We start from the raw sequence: 16,155 nt of genomic DNA on the forward strand, positions 1-16,155 counted from the left end.
ATTGTTGTTATTGTTAAACTCAGAACGTAGGTATTGCAGGGTTTGAAGTGCCTACAATATATTATTATATTAGTTGGTATATGCGATTATTGCTATAATAATACAGTGTAGATATGGCAATCCGGAGGTATATATTTTTGTGTTTATTTATATTTATAGAACCCATAGTATCTAGGTACGGTAGTGATGACTGTTATAACTTACAAAATACCTATATGATGTATAGTGTGTGGGAGTCGGAAATAAGTCCGACCACAAAACTCCTAAACGGAAATAAAGTCCAGTTTGATTTTTTTTATGAAAAAATGTCTTGATTCATAAATAAATATACATTTATTAATATAATTTAAAATTAATAATACTGAAAATTAATTTGTAATTTTTTTTTCTATTATTATTAGAAATAAGCCTCGGCGGCGAGGGCCATTGGCTGACAATCGACATTTTTTTTTTACATAATATTAATTTTTACAATGATAATTTGTTTTTTACATACGTTTTAACTGTCCATATTAAATTTTCAATTTCTATTTTTTTTTTGATGTAGCTTATAGCGTCTGTTTAGAATTTGTTATTAATAAGTAACAACATAAAAAATAATCCATATAAGAATAATGTAATATAATTCAAAACTTATAATTTAGGTTTGACATACCTACTATATTATGTTGAGTATTTCATATTTTATAATACAGATTAAATTGTGCTATCTTTTAATACTGTTCTGTTAGTTATTACTGTAGATAATGTAAACAATAAATCAAACCGGCCTTTTTTCCATGTATACTTTTTTTACTCGATCTTTTTCGCAGGGATTCGTACTCTGTATACCTACACCCATACGACTAAAAAATGTATGATTATTGTTATTTATCTTGGTGTATGATATCAATACATTTTTTGCGAAGCTACCTTTATAATAATATATTATTATTTCACTTGAACCAGTGCGACTGAAATCGAACAGAACCCTATATTTTAAAGTAAAGTAATTTTGATAGTAAACACGTTTATTTAAGTCAAGTATAGATTATTTTTTGCAATATTTTTTTGGAGTAAATTAATTTGAAACGTAATAACTAACTTTCAAATTATCAATTAATACTATCAATTTTCATTCGTCAGGTCTTTCTGTTATACTCTGTAAACCGAATATTACACTGCTATTAGTGCGATTGACAATTACATGAAATTCTCAAGAAATATACATCTATAGATGAAATTTGTGTTTTATTTTATACTATTCTTGTTTTTACATTACTTGTTATATAAAACGATAACTTACTGTTCTGACCAAATCATTGTCTATACAGTTATTGGTAAATCGATATTAATGATATTTTGTTTCCAGAGTTCGAGTCGTATGGTAATTGTAAAATTAGTTCTCGTTTACCTACCTACCCGCATGACGTGACTATGGTCTGATATGATACGTTTAGTTGGTCGATATTTATCACTATACTCAGCAATGCGGTACTTATCAGTGTATCTCGTCGAATTATTATTACAATATCAATGATTGATAATTGTATTTGAATGAGGTGTATTATTATAGTATTATGGGAAAGTAAATGTATGCATAATGTATGTATTATAATCGTCGTCGATAAACATTACCATCATTGGATGATTGGTCGCGTCGATAACAAACAATCCAACCGTTTAAAATTGTTATAATAATTCCCGGTCGTCATATTACTTTTAAAATATTCCTCCTTACATAAGCTCTGGTAAAAATTGGATTGAAATATCTCGATCCAATATAAACACATATAAAGTAGGTTGACGCATATGTAATAACATTGCATTTATAATAAACTTTAGTAGTTCTACCTAATACTGTAGTCTGTAAGTACTTCATAGCATATTATAAAAAAATCAATGATAATAATATATAGTACCCAGTATAAGATATGTTATTGTGTGAGTGTATGTTTTTTTTAATGTAATATTCATTAGGCATTAATGTATTATTAATACTAAAGATGTTTGTTTGCTGTTTGTTTATTATTTCGTTGATTTTTACTTTTGATATGGGTAGTTTATTTATCAAAGGATTGAAATTTAAATTTCAGATTTTCTGGAATCGATCAAAGAGGCTTTAAAAAAAAATTGAATTTTAATACGGTTATTCATCTAAACGTAGACTGGCTGTTTACCATAATACGTGTGGTCGTATATATTGGATTTATAGTAAAATTATAATAAATCTATTTGTGTCTTTGGAATATTATGAAAATAGATTAAAAAATGATTGAGAATGAAAATTTCCCGTTGCACCATTTCTTAAAAGAAATCTAATACAATTTTTGAAGCTACATAGGTACATACTATAGACAATGGGTAATAATTTTTTCCGCTACTGATTGTTGAATAGTCCAGTAGGGTAGCCAGGTTTTTTTTGATGGGGAGAGGCTGATAATGCTCTTAAACAGAGTTGGTTCAACTGTTCGGGTTAATACACGTTTAGCATACTGAAATTGTGATTTTATTTTAGATTTCGGTTTCTGTGCGGCTATGTAAAATTAGTATTTTTGCAATAACTTTATATAGACCACGGAAATAATATTTTTAATTTGGGGGGGGGGGGAGGAGGCTACAGCCCTCCATACACCACCTCTCACTTCGTCACTGTGATAGTAATTGATTTATTATATCGGGAAACGGTTCAAATGATAATACAATAATACACAAATTTAATATATAATATTTAGGTGCCTAGTATAAAGAGGTATAATACACTTTTTTTAAATTGTTACCTAAAACATTTTGCAAAGATACAACTGTTATGTATAATGTTAAACCTATACTGAATAAATTTGTTTTTTTAAATAAAAAATGTAATAAATGCTTAGACTTTTGTTCAAATATTTAGATAAGTCTTGATCAAAAGTGAATGGTCGTATTAAACCTAACGACAGGCTACATTGGGTACCATAAATAGACAATTTTCAAACGAATGGCTATATTATATAAGTAGGTACCTATAGTAAGTACTATATTAATGCTAATAACACAATGGCTTATGTACACGACTAATAATTATTCAGAAGTCTAGTGATAAATAGGTACCTACACTTCGAACTTAATTTTTCATGTATTGAGTTCCTCGGTAGAATATTTATCGACAATTAATTAAAAATAAATGCTGTCATTCAAAAAAGGTTAAACATTATAACCTGCAGACAATCGTAAAAATGAAAATTATAAAAATATTAATTTTTTTGAAATATGTTGTTTCCTAATGATTTGATATTGTCTAAAACAAGATTTTAAAAAACTTTTTATGCTTTTTGAGTGTTTATTTTTAAGAGGGCATACTCTAGCAAAAATATTTTCTCTTTCTATAATACCTAAAATAATATACCTAATAAAACCTGTCTCCATTGTCCAATCATTGGAATTACTTTATTGTAATAATTACGGTTCATCAACTATTATAATAATTATAAAGAATAATATTAGGTATTTATACAGTTTAAAAACTTAAATATTTTATTTGTAAGAAAGTTATTTTTTTTTATTTGTTTAATTATTAATAACTTTTAAAAATAAAAATTGTAAATAAAAGCTTTTGACGTTTTGACGGAATACAATGCTTTATTATGTAGTTGTTTTAATTGTCATAATCTTAAAAGTATCTTGATTTCAGCAAATAATCACAATGATGAGTAATAAATGAAGACTGCAGAGCAGGAGAGGTATATTAAAAATATAATTTCAAGTGTGTAGGACGGAGAAAAATGTGTGCCCTCTATAGAATACGTATACGTAATAATATACGTTGTAGCAATATGATTATTTTTACAAAGCTGTATTTCGATAGTTGAGCACAATTTATATTAAATAAAAATCTAAAATCTTCTACGACCTTAAATGTAATAATTATTACAAAGTTGACAAATTATAAAAATATTGGATACTTTCTGCTCGTATTTACGGTTTAAAGCTAGATATACGTTTTATGACAGCACCTATTATCGAAAGTCTCTCGTCTGATCGGACTGTTGAGATCGAATATATACCCGTTAACTTGTTATATTGAAACCCACGCCGAGCAAATAACAAGATAGAAAAAGCTATTTTGTACACATCGATTTTGCTATATAATAATACAATATAGATATATTATATAAAGGTAAGATGGTATAGATAGGTATCGTACATATTATGAGAAAATGCGTCAAGTCGGGCAGAAAATGTCGCTTAAACTTCATTAAATTGTCCATTCGGTGCAACTGGACGTGCGGTGCGATGATAACTCGGTATCGCATTAGATTTTAAAAAGTTAATTTTTTACATCTGTTTTTGTAAAAAAATCATCTATATTATATAATTATTAACAGCCTCTAACGAGCTATCCAAAAAATATTGTATTTTCGTTTTAAAATGTTTTATTAAAATGTGACTTTTATAACAAAATATGACAATTTAATTAAAGTTAAATATTTATCCAACTCGTGTATAAGTAATTACAAGGCTAAATTGAAAAGTAAATATGAAATAAACATTTGAGTTTAAACAGTTTTTAATTAATACATTATGTTATAATGTATACCGCTCGAAGCTGTCCTCGACATAAATCCATCACAAACTTTTGAACTTGATCGGCAGCGCGTAGGTACATTATTAAAACATTTTTTTTCCTAAATATACGTCAAGCCAACCAGTAGGTTATCCAAATTTAAATTTAGACACAAACTCATGGCTGGAGAATAATTAAAAGTACCTACGCGTAAGTTGACACATACAACTAGTATAATATAGTAAGCTACATCTATACGTAATGTAATAATAAATCATTTTCCCCCTTCAAGTTATGTTATTTATTTATTTTTTTAATCTATTATAATATGTTGTAGACTATATTAAATGGTGTAGTAGCCACTTTTTTTAAAGAAAAAAAACGTAATAGCCGTGTTCGGTAAAAATACCTCGTACAATTGATCGATTCGACGCAAATCGTTGCCGAACAAACAATAATAATAATCATCATCACGTGGGAACAAAATGCCGTCGTCGGAAGTTTTATTGGGCCGGAAAAATGCAGCGAGAGGCTAATCATTTATTAATTGTTATTATATTATGGTGTCTAACCTGTGTCTGGAATAGAAGCATACTCGATGGACTTGGGTACGACGGACCAGTAGAATGGTATACTTCGTTTGAAGTATCTTCTTTTCCTGAAACATACATTGAATACAAACGGTTAAATCATAGTCGAGTTACAACGTATACATGTGTGTAAATAAGCTTATACTGTTTATAATGTCCACACTTTCATAATATTGTTAAATATTATCATAATTATTATTAATAAATTATTATATAATATTAAACTAGCTATTACATGGTAAATAATTCGTATTATTTTCTCATTCCTCTCAATTTTATATAATAATAGTTAATAATGTCTAATCCTATCTCATTTGAAAAAAAATGTCTTATCTATATAAGTTCTATAGTATTACGTAGCATAGTGTAGCTACAATATATAATTGAAATAATATGATAACGAAAAGGACCGCGGATGTGCTGAACACTGCTGCAGTGCCTTCTTTGTGGAGAGAGTTAAAACGAAAAATTGCGAGCTATGACGAAATCGTGTTCAAAATTAATGTCAAAGCAATCCGTGAAATTATATTTTATTTAGCGTCACAATTTCCATAATTTTATTTGGTAAAAAAAAAAATGGTAATGTATAAAGATGATTTTAACTTCACAGTAAAAACTCGCATAATTTACACTAATTGCCAAGATGTCAAGATGTACCAATATAATTATAATTGGTAGATAGGTACATTATGATGCACTCGTCCTTCATCGCTGCAACAAACAGCAATATATAGTTCATTCATGATTTTTTTACTATAAATAAAACCGAAAATATAGGCATTCCACGCGTGGACTACTAAAGCGGCTATTATAATGTTAGATTACTGATTGAACTATGAAAACCCCCCTGCATTGATGTGTTTCGTTAATCAGGTAAAATATTGTTTTTGACAGAAATAAAAGTCAATGCTGTTCGTATCTCGGTGGAAACAAAAGAGATTTTTTCCGCAGTTCCGCATAGCAATTTAGTCTTCCGCGAACAGCAAGTGCACCTTTAATAACAATATTATGATCTAGCGATGTCTCTCGACATATATGATAAATTGATAACTCTTCAAATAATTCATTATAGCTTTAGAAATTATTATCCCTGTTCGAGCAAACTAGATACATAAGCACGGGGTTGGGGAGGGGGACACTTATATGCTCGTCTTATACATAGCTCGTATTATTATAAATGCGTGAGTGTGTGTGTGCGTGTGCGAGCTGTTTAATATCTGTGTGGCGTATATAATATTAAATATACGGAGTACGTTTGTAAGGCATCTCGTGAGGAATGTTCTCACGAGACAACGTCCGCAGAAAAAATTACGCTGAAATCGCCATCGGATTTTTGCTCGTTCGCACCGAAAAAAAAAAATAACACCACAGAGACACGATCTTCTCGTTGCGAATGAGAAACGTTTATCTGGAGAGAGCCCGTCGCGTATAAAATATGTATAATATGTTACGGGTAAAGTACGAAAGACGGATAATGTACACATTATTGGGCTGTGGTGAACACTGCAATGTCCATATACCAAACGGATAAAGTAAAAATATTCTATTAATAAAACGTTTACTAATTCGTAAATTACCAGTTTATAATTTGTACATTACACAAATCTACGGCTGAATAAGTATAGCACACACTTTGATTTTAATCAAATAACGACAGTAGATTATTGTTATTGATGAACCTTACCTAACAATAGATATTTTAGAAATCTTGGCTATAAAAAAAAAAATTGCGTGAAACAGTATTTAATATATAAGTATAATCTTTTTCCAGTTTTCCAAAATTGTAAAAAAAATGTTTTCAGTATGAATAATTGCTGCTATTCTAAAATAAATGTACCTAAGCGAAAAAGCCGATGGAATACTCTAGAATTCTACATGTCACTCAAACTCAACATTTGTTGTCCTACTAGATAATTTTATTTTATTTTTAAATCTTAATTAAATAGTGAAATTCTCCAAGTATAGTATATAATTTAAGATCGGATTAGTATGATTTGGTTTTCGACATCTACTAGAACAGTACAACACCAGATTCTGTATTATCGAATCATTGTTGTACCGGCCTTACGATGATTATAGTAATACGACTAATACTTTGTCCACACAACACCTGCTGACGTATTTGTCAATGCATTGATTGGATTCATTATACATCATAATATTTGAGGCGGCTAAATGTATAATTTGTGTACTATTTATATGTGCGTAAGGTATACATTAACCGGTTAATATGTAAGTACACTACCCGTTTTTGGACCTCAACCGTTAATTTGAAAATTTATATTGCGGGTATTATTATATTAAAAATCCGATATAGTAACGCGTGTGACAGTAATAGTTATTATTTTACGCCGAAATCGCATTTAAACGCGTCAGATATCCGCGTGCCATAATGATTTATATATATATATATAATACTCACTAACCTTTTCTGTAAGACGACAACATGTCGTACGGTATTAATTCCGTCCGAGACAGTGGTTTTCGGTGTTTTACGATAATAATAATAGTGGTAATGATTATAATGTCGTCATACACGCGGGGAAGCGGATTCACAGCAATAATATAATAATAATCGATGGCCGGCGGTCATCGGACTACAGTCGGGTCGGTGGTGAACGAGAAGAGAAAAAGTCGTAACCGAGGGACTTATCGCATGATAATTATTACAATAACGGAATGTCGAAACGCCACCGTCCAGTGAGCGTCGTGGAGAGGTTTTCGGAAAGGAGCTGAACGCGAATTTGGACGTCTGGGGGCACGAAGAGTGCAGATATTAATAACGTACAATAATGATATTGTTAAATCGTATGAACGCGTCGACGCGTCCACTGCGACGGTTCGAGTGCGACAAAATGACGTTGTTATTATTATTTTAAATATCGCGTACCGACGACGATGGCGTCCGGCGTGCGCCCGTTTTTCGTGTGCACGCGTCGTGTCGGACCCGAGACCCTTTGGGACAGGGCGGGGCGGACGGGCGACCCTTATTAAGGCCCGAAATCGCGACGGGGGCGGGACCGGCGGGCGTCTCCCCGAGGATACATAAAAACGATACGCAAACAAACACACACACACACACACACACACACACACACACACACACACACACACNACACACACACACACACACACACACACGCACACAAACACGAGCGTACAAGGTGCGCTGGTATTGTTGTTATTGTTGTTATAATAATAATGATAATAATAATAATAATAATAATAATAATAATAATAATATAATATGATGTTGTGTTTTATTGTTTTGACATGCGCGCTTCTCGGGTTTCAGCGTATTGTATAAATAATATCGTTTTAAGTCGATCGACTATAATGCACTCGAGTAGTCGAGTGTATATTATATTATAATGATAATAATTATAATTGTACAGTAAAAATATTGTGCTTGTAATCGTCGCAATTGTACGACCGACCCCCGACCGAACGATTTTTTAGTGGCGACGGAAACAGAGCTGCAGTCGACGACGACCCAGCGCCCGCGAAAGATTTAACACTTTTTTTTTAGGTAGTAATAATATATACGCATGGCGTGTTCCGTCCTCTTCCTAGCTCAACATTTTAGTGGCGGCGTGAAGGTATTTATTTCAAGCACGAGACCCGCGACTTCGTAGGGAGGGTAAATATATACAAGGTGCCTATTTAAGGTATGTAGACGACTGTAGGTAGATGAATGTCGCTAGCGAGATTTTCACCGTGGATAATTTGGGCACTTGCATTTCAGTATTTTATCGTTGTGAAGAGTGTGTCATTGTTTTCATTGAACACACTTATTGCAGAGTAGAAAAAATGTTTCAATTTTGCACTTAGCATATTTCCGGATACTAAAGTGGTACTTAGTCAAATGTAATAACTATGATCAAAAGTAAAAAGTTTCTAGTAATTTTCTTAATCACTGAAAAGTTTTTGACAAAATCAATTTTCTTATTTTATTAAATTTAAAAAAACGAAAGACCATAGATACTTGACATTTTTGACAAAGCATATTTATATTAATATTTTCTATGGTTGGTAAAATGTTCAATATATTTTGAACCTCTTTTGAGCTATTTATAGAAATTTGCTGTTTTTTCTCAAATTATACCGAGAAATTTATTGCTTGGTCAATAAACTTTAAAATATATTACACTTTTTTCATAAGCATTTCAAGATCAAATTTTGTTCAAATTTACTAAAATTTGCAATTATTTTGTGGCTTTTAAATTTATAAAACGTTCAACTTTAGAAAAATTAAGGCAATGGGGGTTCCTTATATTTTCTTCATGTTGGAACAAAATAATCTAAAAATATATAAACGGCATTTTTCTTAAAGAAATTTCAAGTTCAGACATAAACTATTTAAGGTGTTTAAGCCATACGAATAACTGCAGGTTAAGTTATTTTATTGTAATTCAAAAATATTTTTCAAGGCGACACGGGATATTTGCGTAGATACATTATTATATTTCATGTACTCACGCAATGACTATTTTAATTCATTTGGATTAATTGTATGCTATAATTGTATATTTACACCACTTACCTAAAATCACACCGTTCTTAAACGGTAAGTGGTAAATCAGTATTGACTCAATAATAATATACCTAACATGCAAATACTATTATAAATTATAATACCTATTATAATCTCATATCAACAATGATATAATAAATGCAATGTTTTCTTAAACAATATTAATTCAGTCTAAAATACAATATGACTACTCCTTAGTAATACGTCCTATATAGACAGACAGACTGTCTTCGGTCAGAATTGTTTTTCGTATGCAATGATCTGTCACTGAATTAAAATTTAACACAATATGTATAAATTACGGTGACTTAATCAATGACGAGGTACACCATACACTCGACACAGTACTGCAGAGTTTTTAGTCTGGTCATGGGGTGAATGTCAACGATTATTTTATACTGTGCCTCAAAAAATTTGATATTTCCCTCCGCAACTGGCTCGAAGCATAATAATATATTGTGATAATATAATATCTAATCGCTCGCCACGAGTAAATGACCGCTTTTGACAGTATACAAGGTGATCCATTTAAGAGGGTTTACTAATTATTTCAAAAAGTATTAACTTTTTTTGAATTTTTTTTTTATTTAACTTTTAGATTTATGCTTTTCTAAAACTGTGTAATGTTTTAATTTTGTTCACCCTTATATTTATTGGTGAAACCACTAGTGACTTATTTTGATTTTCAAGCGGGAACATATGAAAAAGGTCATAAATTAATAAAACTATTTTTTTTATGAATTTTATACCCATTAAATATTTTATTTTTCGTTATTTGGCTTGCAAGATGCAGTTCCTTAAAGTTTGGTGGCTTAAGGATGTGTTATAGTCGGTGGTGCCACAACCTATTAAAAATACCGTTTGAGCAGTATGAAAATGCTTATATAATATATACGTCTTTTACCTCTTTTCGTAGTTAAAATATGCTCGATTTTTAAATCCATTATAAATGTACAAAAATATAAAAACTTACAACTGACTACTATTGTTAGAATTAATTTTTAAATACTCGTACATGACAGTATTATTCAAGAGTTCAAGACACTAATGTCTGAATCGTAATCTTTTTTTCGATAATAGTGATAAATAACGGTTAGCAATAATATCATTATTATCTGTCACCCGGTTTTTACCTCGCACAGGTAAAAATAATTTCACTCCCCCAAACGGACTATTATTTTTTTGGTAAAAATTATTACCTTCGCCCAAACGACCATCACCCAAACATCTAGCTATCCGAATAACCATTTTTTTCTACTAATCATTCGTCGTAATTAGGCGTATCTAAATAGTTGATATGCTAATAAATGATTCGGGTTCAAAGTACAATAGTTATCCCTTATTAATTGTTACCTTGGGTTGAATGGTATCGAATTTATGACTTATACCACCTGGTCTTTACAAATTAATAAATAGTTTAATCAACAACCTCTTGAATCACCAAATTTTGAGGAGCTTTATCTCGCAAACGAACCAACGAAAAATAAAAATTTTAAAAGCTAATATTCATAAATAAAATGGTTTTATTAGTGTATGACCTTTTTATCATATGTTCCCATTTTAAAATCTAATGTTATTGATACTGAGAAGAAAGAGATACATTTTTCATAAGTTTATATTCAAAGGGTTATAGATTTATAAAAATTATTTTTTTCATATTTATTCGATCAATTTCAGTAAAAAATACGATCTATACCTTCAGGTATTTATCAATCTGTACAATTTAACGAACTTGTTTTTAAAAATTTATTGTATTTAATAGTTTATGCACAAATTGTGTTTTCTTAGGTTCTATTATATATATATATGTATATATTATTTTACTTTATAAATATATAATAAACTATCAACTCTCCGTAGTCCGTGGTTATTGATGTGACTTTCTAAAATTATGTCAGAAACATATTTTTGACTTTGCGTTTGTATAAAAAGGGCTTCAAAACAAACCACTATACTAACTACTTGCCCGAACTTGTGCAAAACTTTGTCAAACGATAAAACTTCCACTCAAAATTCAGCTTGTAAGAAAACTAAAAAGTATAATATAAGCCGTTTTTCTAACGTTAACAGTAATTAGTTATAATTATAACGATTTGTAAATCCCGTTACTACATATAATTGCATTTAATAAATATAATTCTGTGCACTTATATACCTACTTGGCTACTTACATGAGTTATCTGTAGGAAAAAAAGTACTCAAGACTGTAAAATAAAATCAATTTATATAGGAGCGTGCCATGTACGACCAATGTATAATAATAATCTATTGACAGTATTATTTTCTAAAACAAATTAATTTAATTCATGCAAACGTTAAAGAACAACTTTATTCTGACAAATATTGAAATCTAAATGCATTTTTTTGTGATATTGCAGCCAGTATACATATATTTATTATAGTCTGAGAAAGTTTATTATATTGGACTTTCTGTACAACTGAACTACATATTCTAATGTATAAGTGCATCGAATAGTTATTTTTAAAAAAAGTGTGTGTCTATTTTGCTAGTGATTTCGATAAGATTACACTTTAAATTCTCGATAAAGCACTAAAAGCAAGTAAAACTAATGTAAACACGTTTGCTAACTCAAAATATTATTTTTAACAAACGCAACATAAATATAATTGTTATATTCGTATTTTTACTAAGAAAATTAAACTGAAAACATGGGAGCTAATCCCACCAATCTCACAAATATTAAATGTTAAATTGTATCAATAATTTCATTATTTAAAAAGAACGTTCCAAGTAAGAGCCGGCCAAACCCTTTAAAAACATTATCCTCAAATAAATAATGGAGTTCCACGTGGATCTATAATTTTGGTATTTATTTCTTAAATCCATCAATAGCGTCACAAAAAAATATCGATATAGCTGTCCAATTTACAGTTTATGCAGATGACTTAAATATGCACTGTAGAAGAAAAGCCTAAAAACTGATTAATCTCATCAACATCAAGCCATTGATCAGCTAACTCACGTTGTCGGTAATTTACACGAACTCTCTCGGTGCAATAAACAGTATACAAAATATACAGGTACAACCGATCAGATATTAGCCTACAAAATAAAAATTTTTATTCTACAAAATTACAACTATTACGAAATCAAACATTATTGGATTTCCAAGTCACTTAGGAGCGCATAGCTATATATATTAGGATATAAAAGAAAATGAACGAGTTGACCAAGAAACTATGACTGCAATCACATCATATCTTGTATTCTTAAATTACTAATGAAAATAAATTCCATCAGAGACGTACCGATTGTAGGCACAGATCCTAATACAAAATCAATACCCATACTGAAATCGCTCAAACAATGGATAATTAATTCCGTTAAACCCGACAAAATTTAATAGAGTACCGCCGATTGGACGTTCTCCTTTAAAATAGACTGACAATTTTATGACATTCTCGATGTACTATCTAAATACAATAAATTGTACAACAATCGCTACCGGTGGTGGCAGTTATACGCACTCTGTCGAGCGAGTACAACAGTATAAATATAGCCGTTTAACGTCATCGGCACGGTAAAATGCGATCGTGTACACACCACTATAATAGCTGTAATATAGGTATAATAATATATATTGTGCTCTCGGTTGTGCGACGCGTAAGCGGTGGTCGTCGTATTTCACGATGCCCGCTGAAAAGTGATCGGAAAAGTGCCTATTAAATGCGTAATATCATAATATCGATATTATATAGTATAGTGTGGAGGATAATGAGTTTAGGACTATTATTTCAGGTATATATTATATTGTCGTACTCACAAATCATTATTTAAAAACAACATTATAATACGCGTACAAACAGGCGTACAGCGTCCGCTCCGAACGAGACTGTGCCCATATTATTATTATTATTATTATTATTATTATAACACCTGCAGCCTATACCCACCGCCGGTTTCATTATTTTTATAATGTAGACACGCGTTTAATAATAGTCATTAGTCCGACACGACGATTATTCGCAGGCATAATATAGATATTGGCGAGCGACACGTTAGATTTTTTTTTCATGTACATTATATTATGTACAGGATGATTCGCCAAGTACGCTCACCCCTCATGATGATTTTGTACCTATCAACAAAAATGGACATTTCAATCGTTTTTGGATTTTTTAAATTTCAAAAACACTGTTGAGGACCACATTTTCAAATTTTCATATTTTTTCAGAACCATCTAAAACTTTTTCCCACTTCGTTAAAGTGCCGTTGTATTTAATGTTGAAATTCTAATGAGTATTGTTTCCGCATTTTTAATAATATTATGAAATCAATTTTGTGAAGTTATTGGTTAATAGTCCTTAATAATTGATTTACAAAAATATGTACGTAATATTTATCTTGTTATTATTTAGTACTCATAATACGTGTAGGTGCGAATCACTCTGTATGTATATAATATATATACGGCAATTACGAGTACACATGCACCACACTGCATTGCACGCGATGCGTTGCATATATATATTTTATGTTTTCAACACTCGTCCTGCCTATTTTTTTTTTTATAATAATTATGTACACGGTGCTTTTACAACAATTTAATATGCATAAACGCGTAAATATCATTCGTTGGCACAGTAATCTGTATCGTGCAGTCACCGCGATGCGATGGTGGCGATAATTCGAATAGGTATAGATATACGTCTATAATGTTCAAGACTTCAAGTAGATAATTTTTCTCCCGATAAAATGGGTTTTCTCGCTCTTCTTAGAGAGAAAAATGTCTTAGAAGATTTTTGGAACAATCGACCTCAATTATAATTATTGAATTGTATTGGTTTTGATATTATACGTCTCTAAAATCAATATTGCGAGAATGAGACTAGATATGAGAACTATTTAAAATCTAAAGATGAATTCCTTTTTTTTTTGGTATGTACACCTATAATACTACTTGCGTCCTCCAAAAAAGAAAAATGAAACAGGAAAAAATTAGCTCCTTCTTAATACATCCAATATAAATTATCGACACATCGATTATAAGTCGATAATCGTAGTACTGTAGTAGTCTATAAGCAATGTACTATAGAAATATAAAATCTATAGGTAGACAATACAATTAAGTATAAGTATAATTTTTAAAATCCATGTGGCTATATAATATGTTATTAATTGATGTTACTGTTATGTGGACTATTATAAATTATTGACATAGTTATGGACGCAACGATTGATTTCACAACATTTAAATTATATCCAGAAATATACCTAATATTTTATCTGACTTAGAAAAAAAAATACACAATGACTGTGGTTCTCAGCCTAACACACGCGTTTGGTATGGTCTAGCACCACGGGATTTTACTTAAATTTGAGTTATTCTTAATCTTTCGAAATCTTTTCAAATATCTGTTCAAAACCATACAATTCTCTAAAGCAAATCGGACATTCCATGTCAGAGTTGGTACCGATTTTTCCCTACCTCAGTTTGAGGATCAAACCTATTTTACATTTACTGTCATTATATATCCAATTCTTTAAACTATCATATGGAAATGTCTGTTAATAACACAACAATTCTTAATCCTTAATTAATCCATAACTTCAATTATCATCTCTAAACGAAATTACCACCTGGTTTAAAAAACAGAAACTAAACCTAAAACCAATTACTAACACAATTAGATCAAAAACTTCCACTCATAACCTCAAACTTCAGAAGGATCAGCATCATAAATAAAAAAAATTGACGTTTAACTGTCTAAACCCCCGAATGCATGAGATTTGTTCCTCAAGGACGACAGCGAAGGACTAAACCCTGTCGAATGAAAATAATTAAAATACGAAAAATTATACAAAATAACAACATTTGACAAGTATATAATATATTATAATTGATTTATTTAATTACTATTCTATTGATTATTTTTGTAATCATATTACTAGATTTTTCGAGTGAACTATTTTTCATTAAATTCATTAGTCTACAAAACTGTTCTGTTATTTATCACCTTTTATTTTTTCTATTTAAAATCAACTCTTTCATTATACTTGTATTTAAATTGTCATTGGACATTAGTCCGTTTGAATAAATAAATATGTAAATAAATAATTTATTGTTTTTTATATTAACAAAAATGTTTTAAAATGTAAACATAAAATATCAAACTCGTAATTTCGGAATTATACTGAAACATTTTTAATGATATTAATTTTAAAAAAAAAACATTTAACTACTCTAGAATTCTGAAACTGTACTGTTGGATTATTTAGGAATAGTAAGTGCGTAGTAGTTTCCCATTGCTTTCTTCTCTACAACTCAAGATGTTGTGCAACCTGATATCGCTTCAATCAATAATATTGTAAAATATATCCTAGTAATGCATGTTATTCGTTGAATACGATATAGACCCCATAAATTCTTGGGTTCTAACAATGTGGTCCAATATAATATATTACCTACATGGTATTATTATATATATACTCAAATATGACTTAATATTTCGAAGTCCGTCTACGCACTAATATGGTGATATTT

General features: G+C 30.2%; 1 protein-coding gene across 3 annotated transcripts in view; it reads right to left on the reverse strand.

The window, feature by feature from the left end:
* The window catches only part of LOC111030534 (probable nuclear hormone receptor HR38), an 86,083-nt gene that overhangs the window by 45,256 nt on the left and 24,672 nt on the right, over positions 1 to 16,155 (reverse strand). For 2 of the 3 annotated variants that reach the window (XM_022310071.1, XM_022310069.1), the window contains exon 2: positions 5,098 to 5,183. In XM_022310071.1, the coding sequence (XP_022165763.1) occupies positions 5,098 to 5,118 (21 nt within the window). In that variant the 5' untranslated portion in view covers positions 5,119 to 5,183. Of the gene's footprint in view, positions 1 to 5,097; positions 5,184 to 7,541; positions 8,006 to 16,155 lie in introns of those variants that run through there. The other variant, XM_022310068.1, reaches the window with a different exon arrangement.

The sequence above is a fragment of the Myzus persicae genome, unplaced genomic scaffold, assembly GCF_001856785.1.
Source record: "Myzus persicae strain clone G006 unplaced genomic scaffold, MPER_G0061.0, whole genome shotgun sequence".
Taxonomy (NCBI): Eukaryota; Metazoa; Arthropoda; class Insecta; order Hemiptera; family Aphididae; genus Myzus; species Myzus persicae.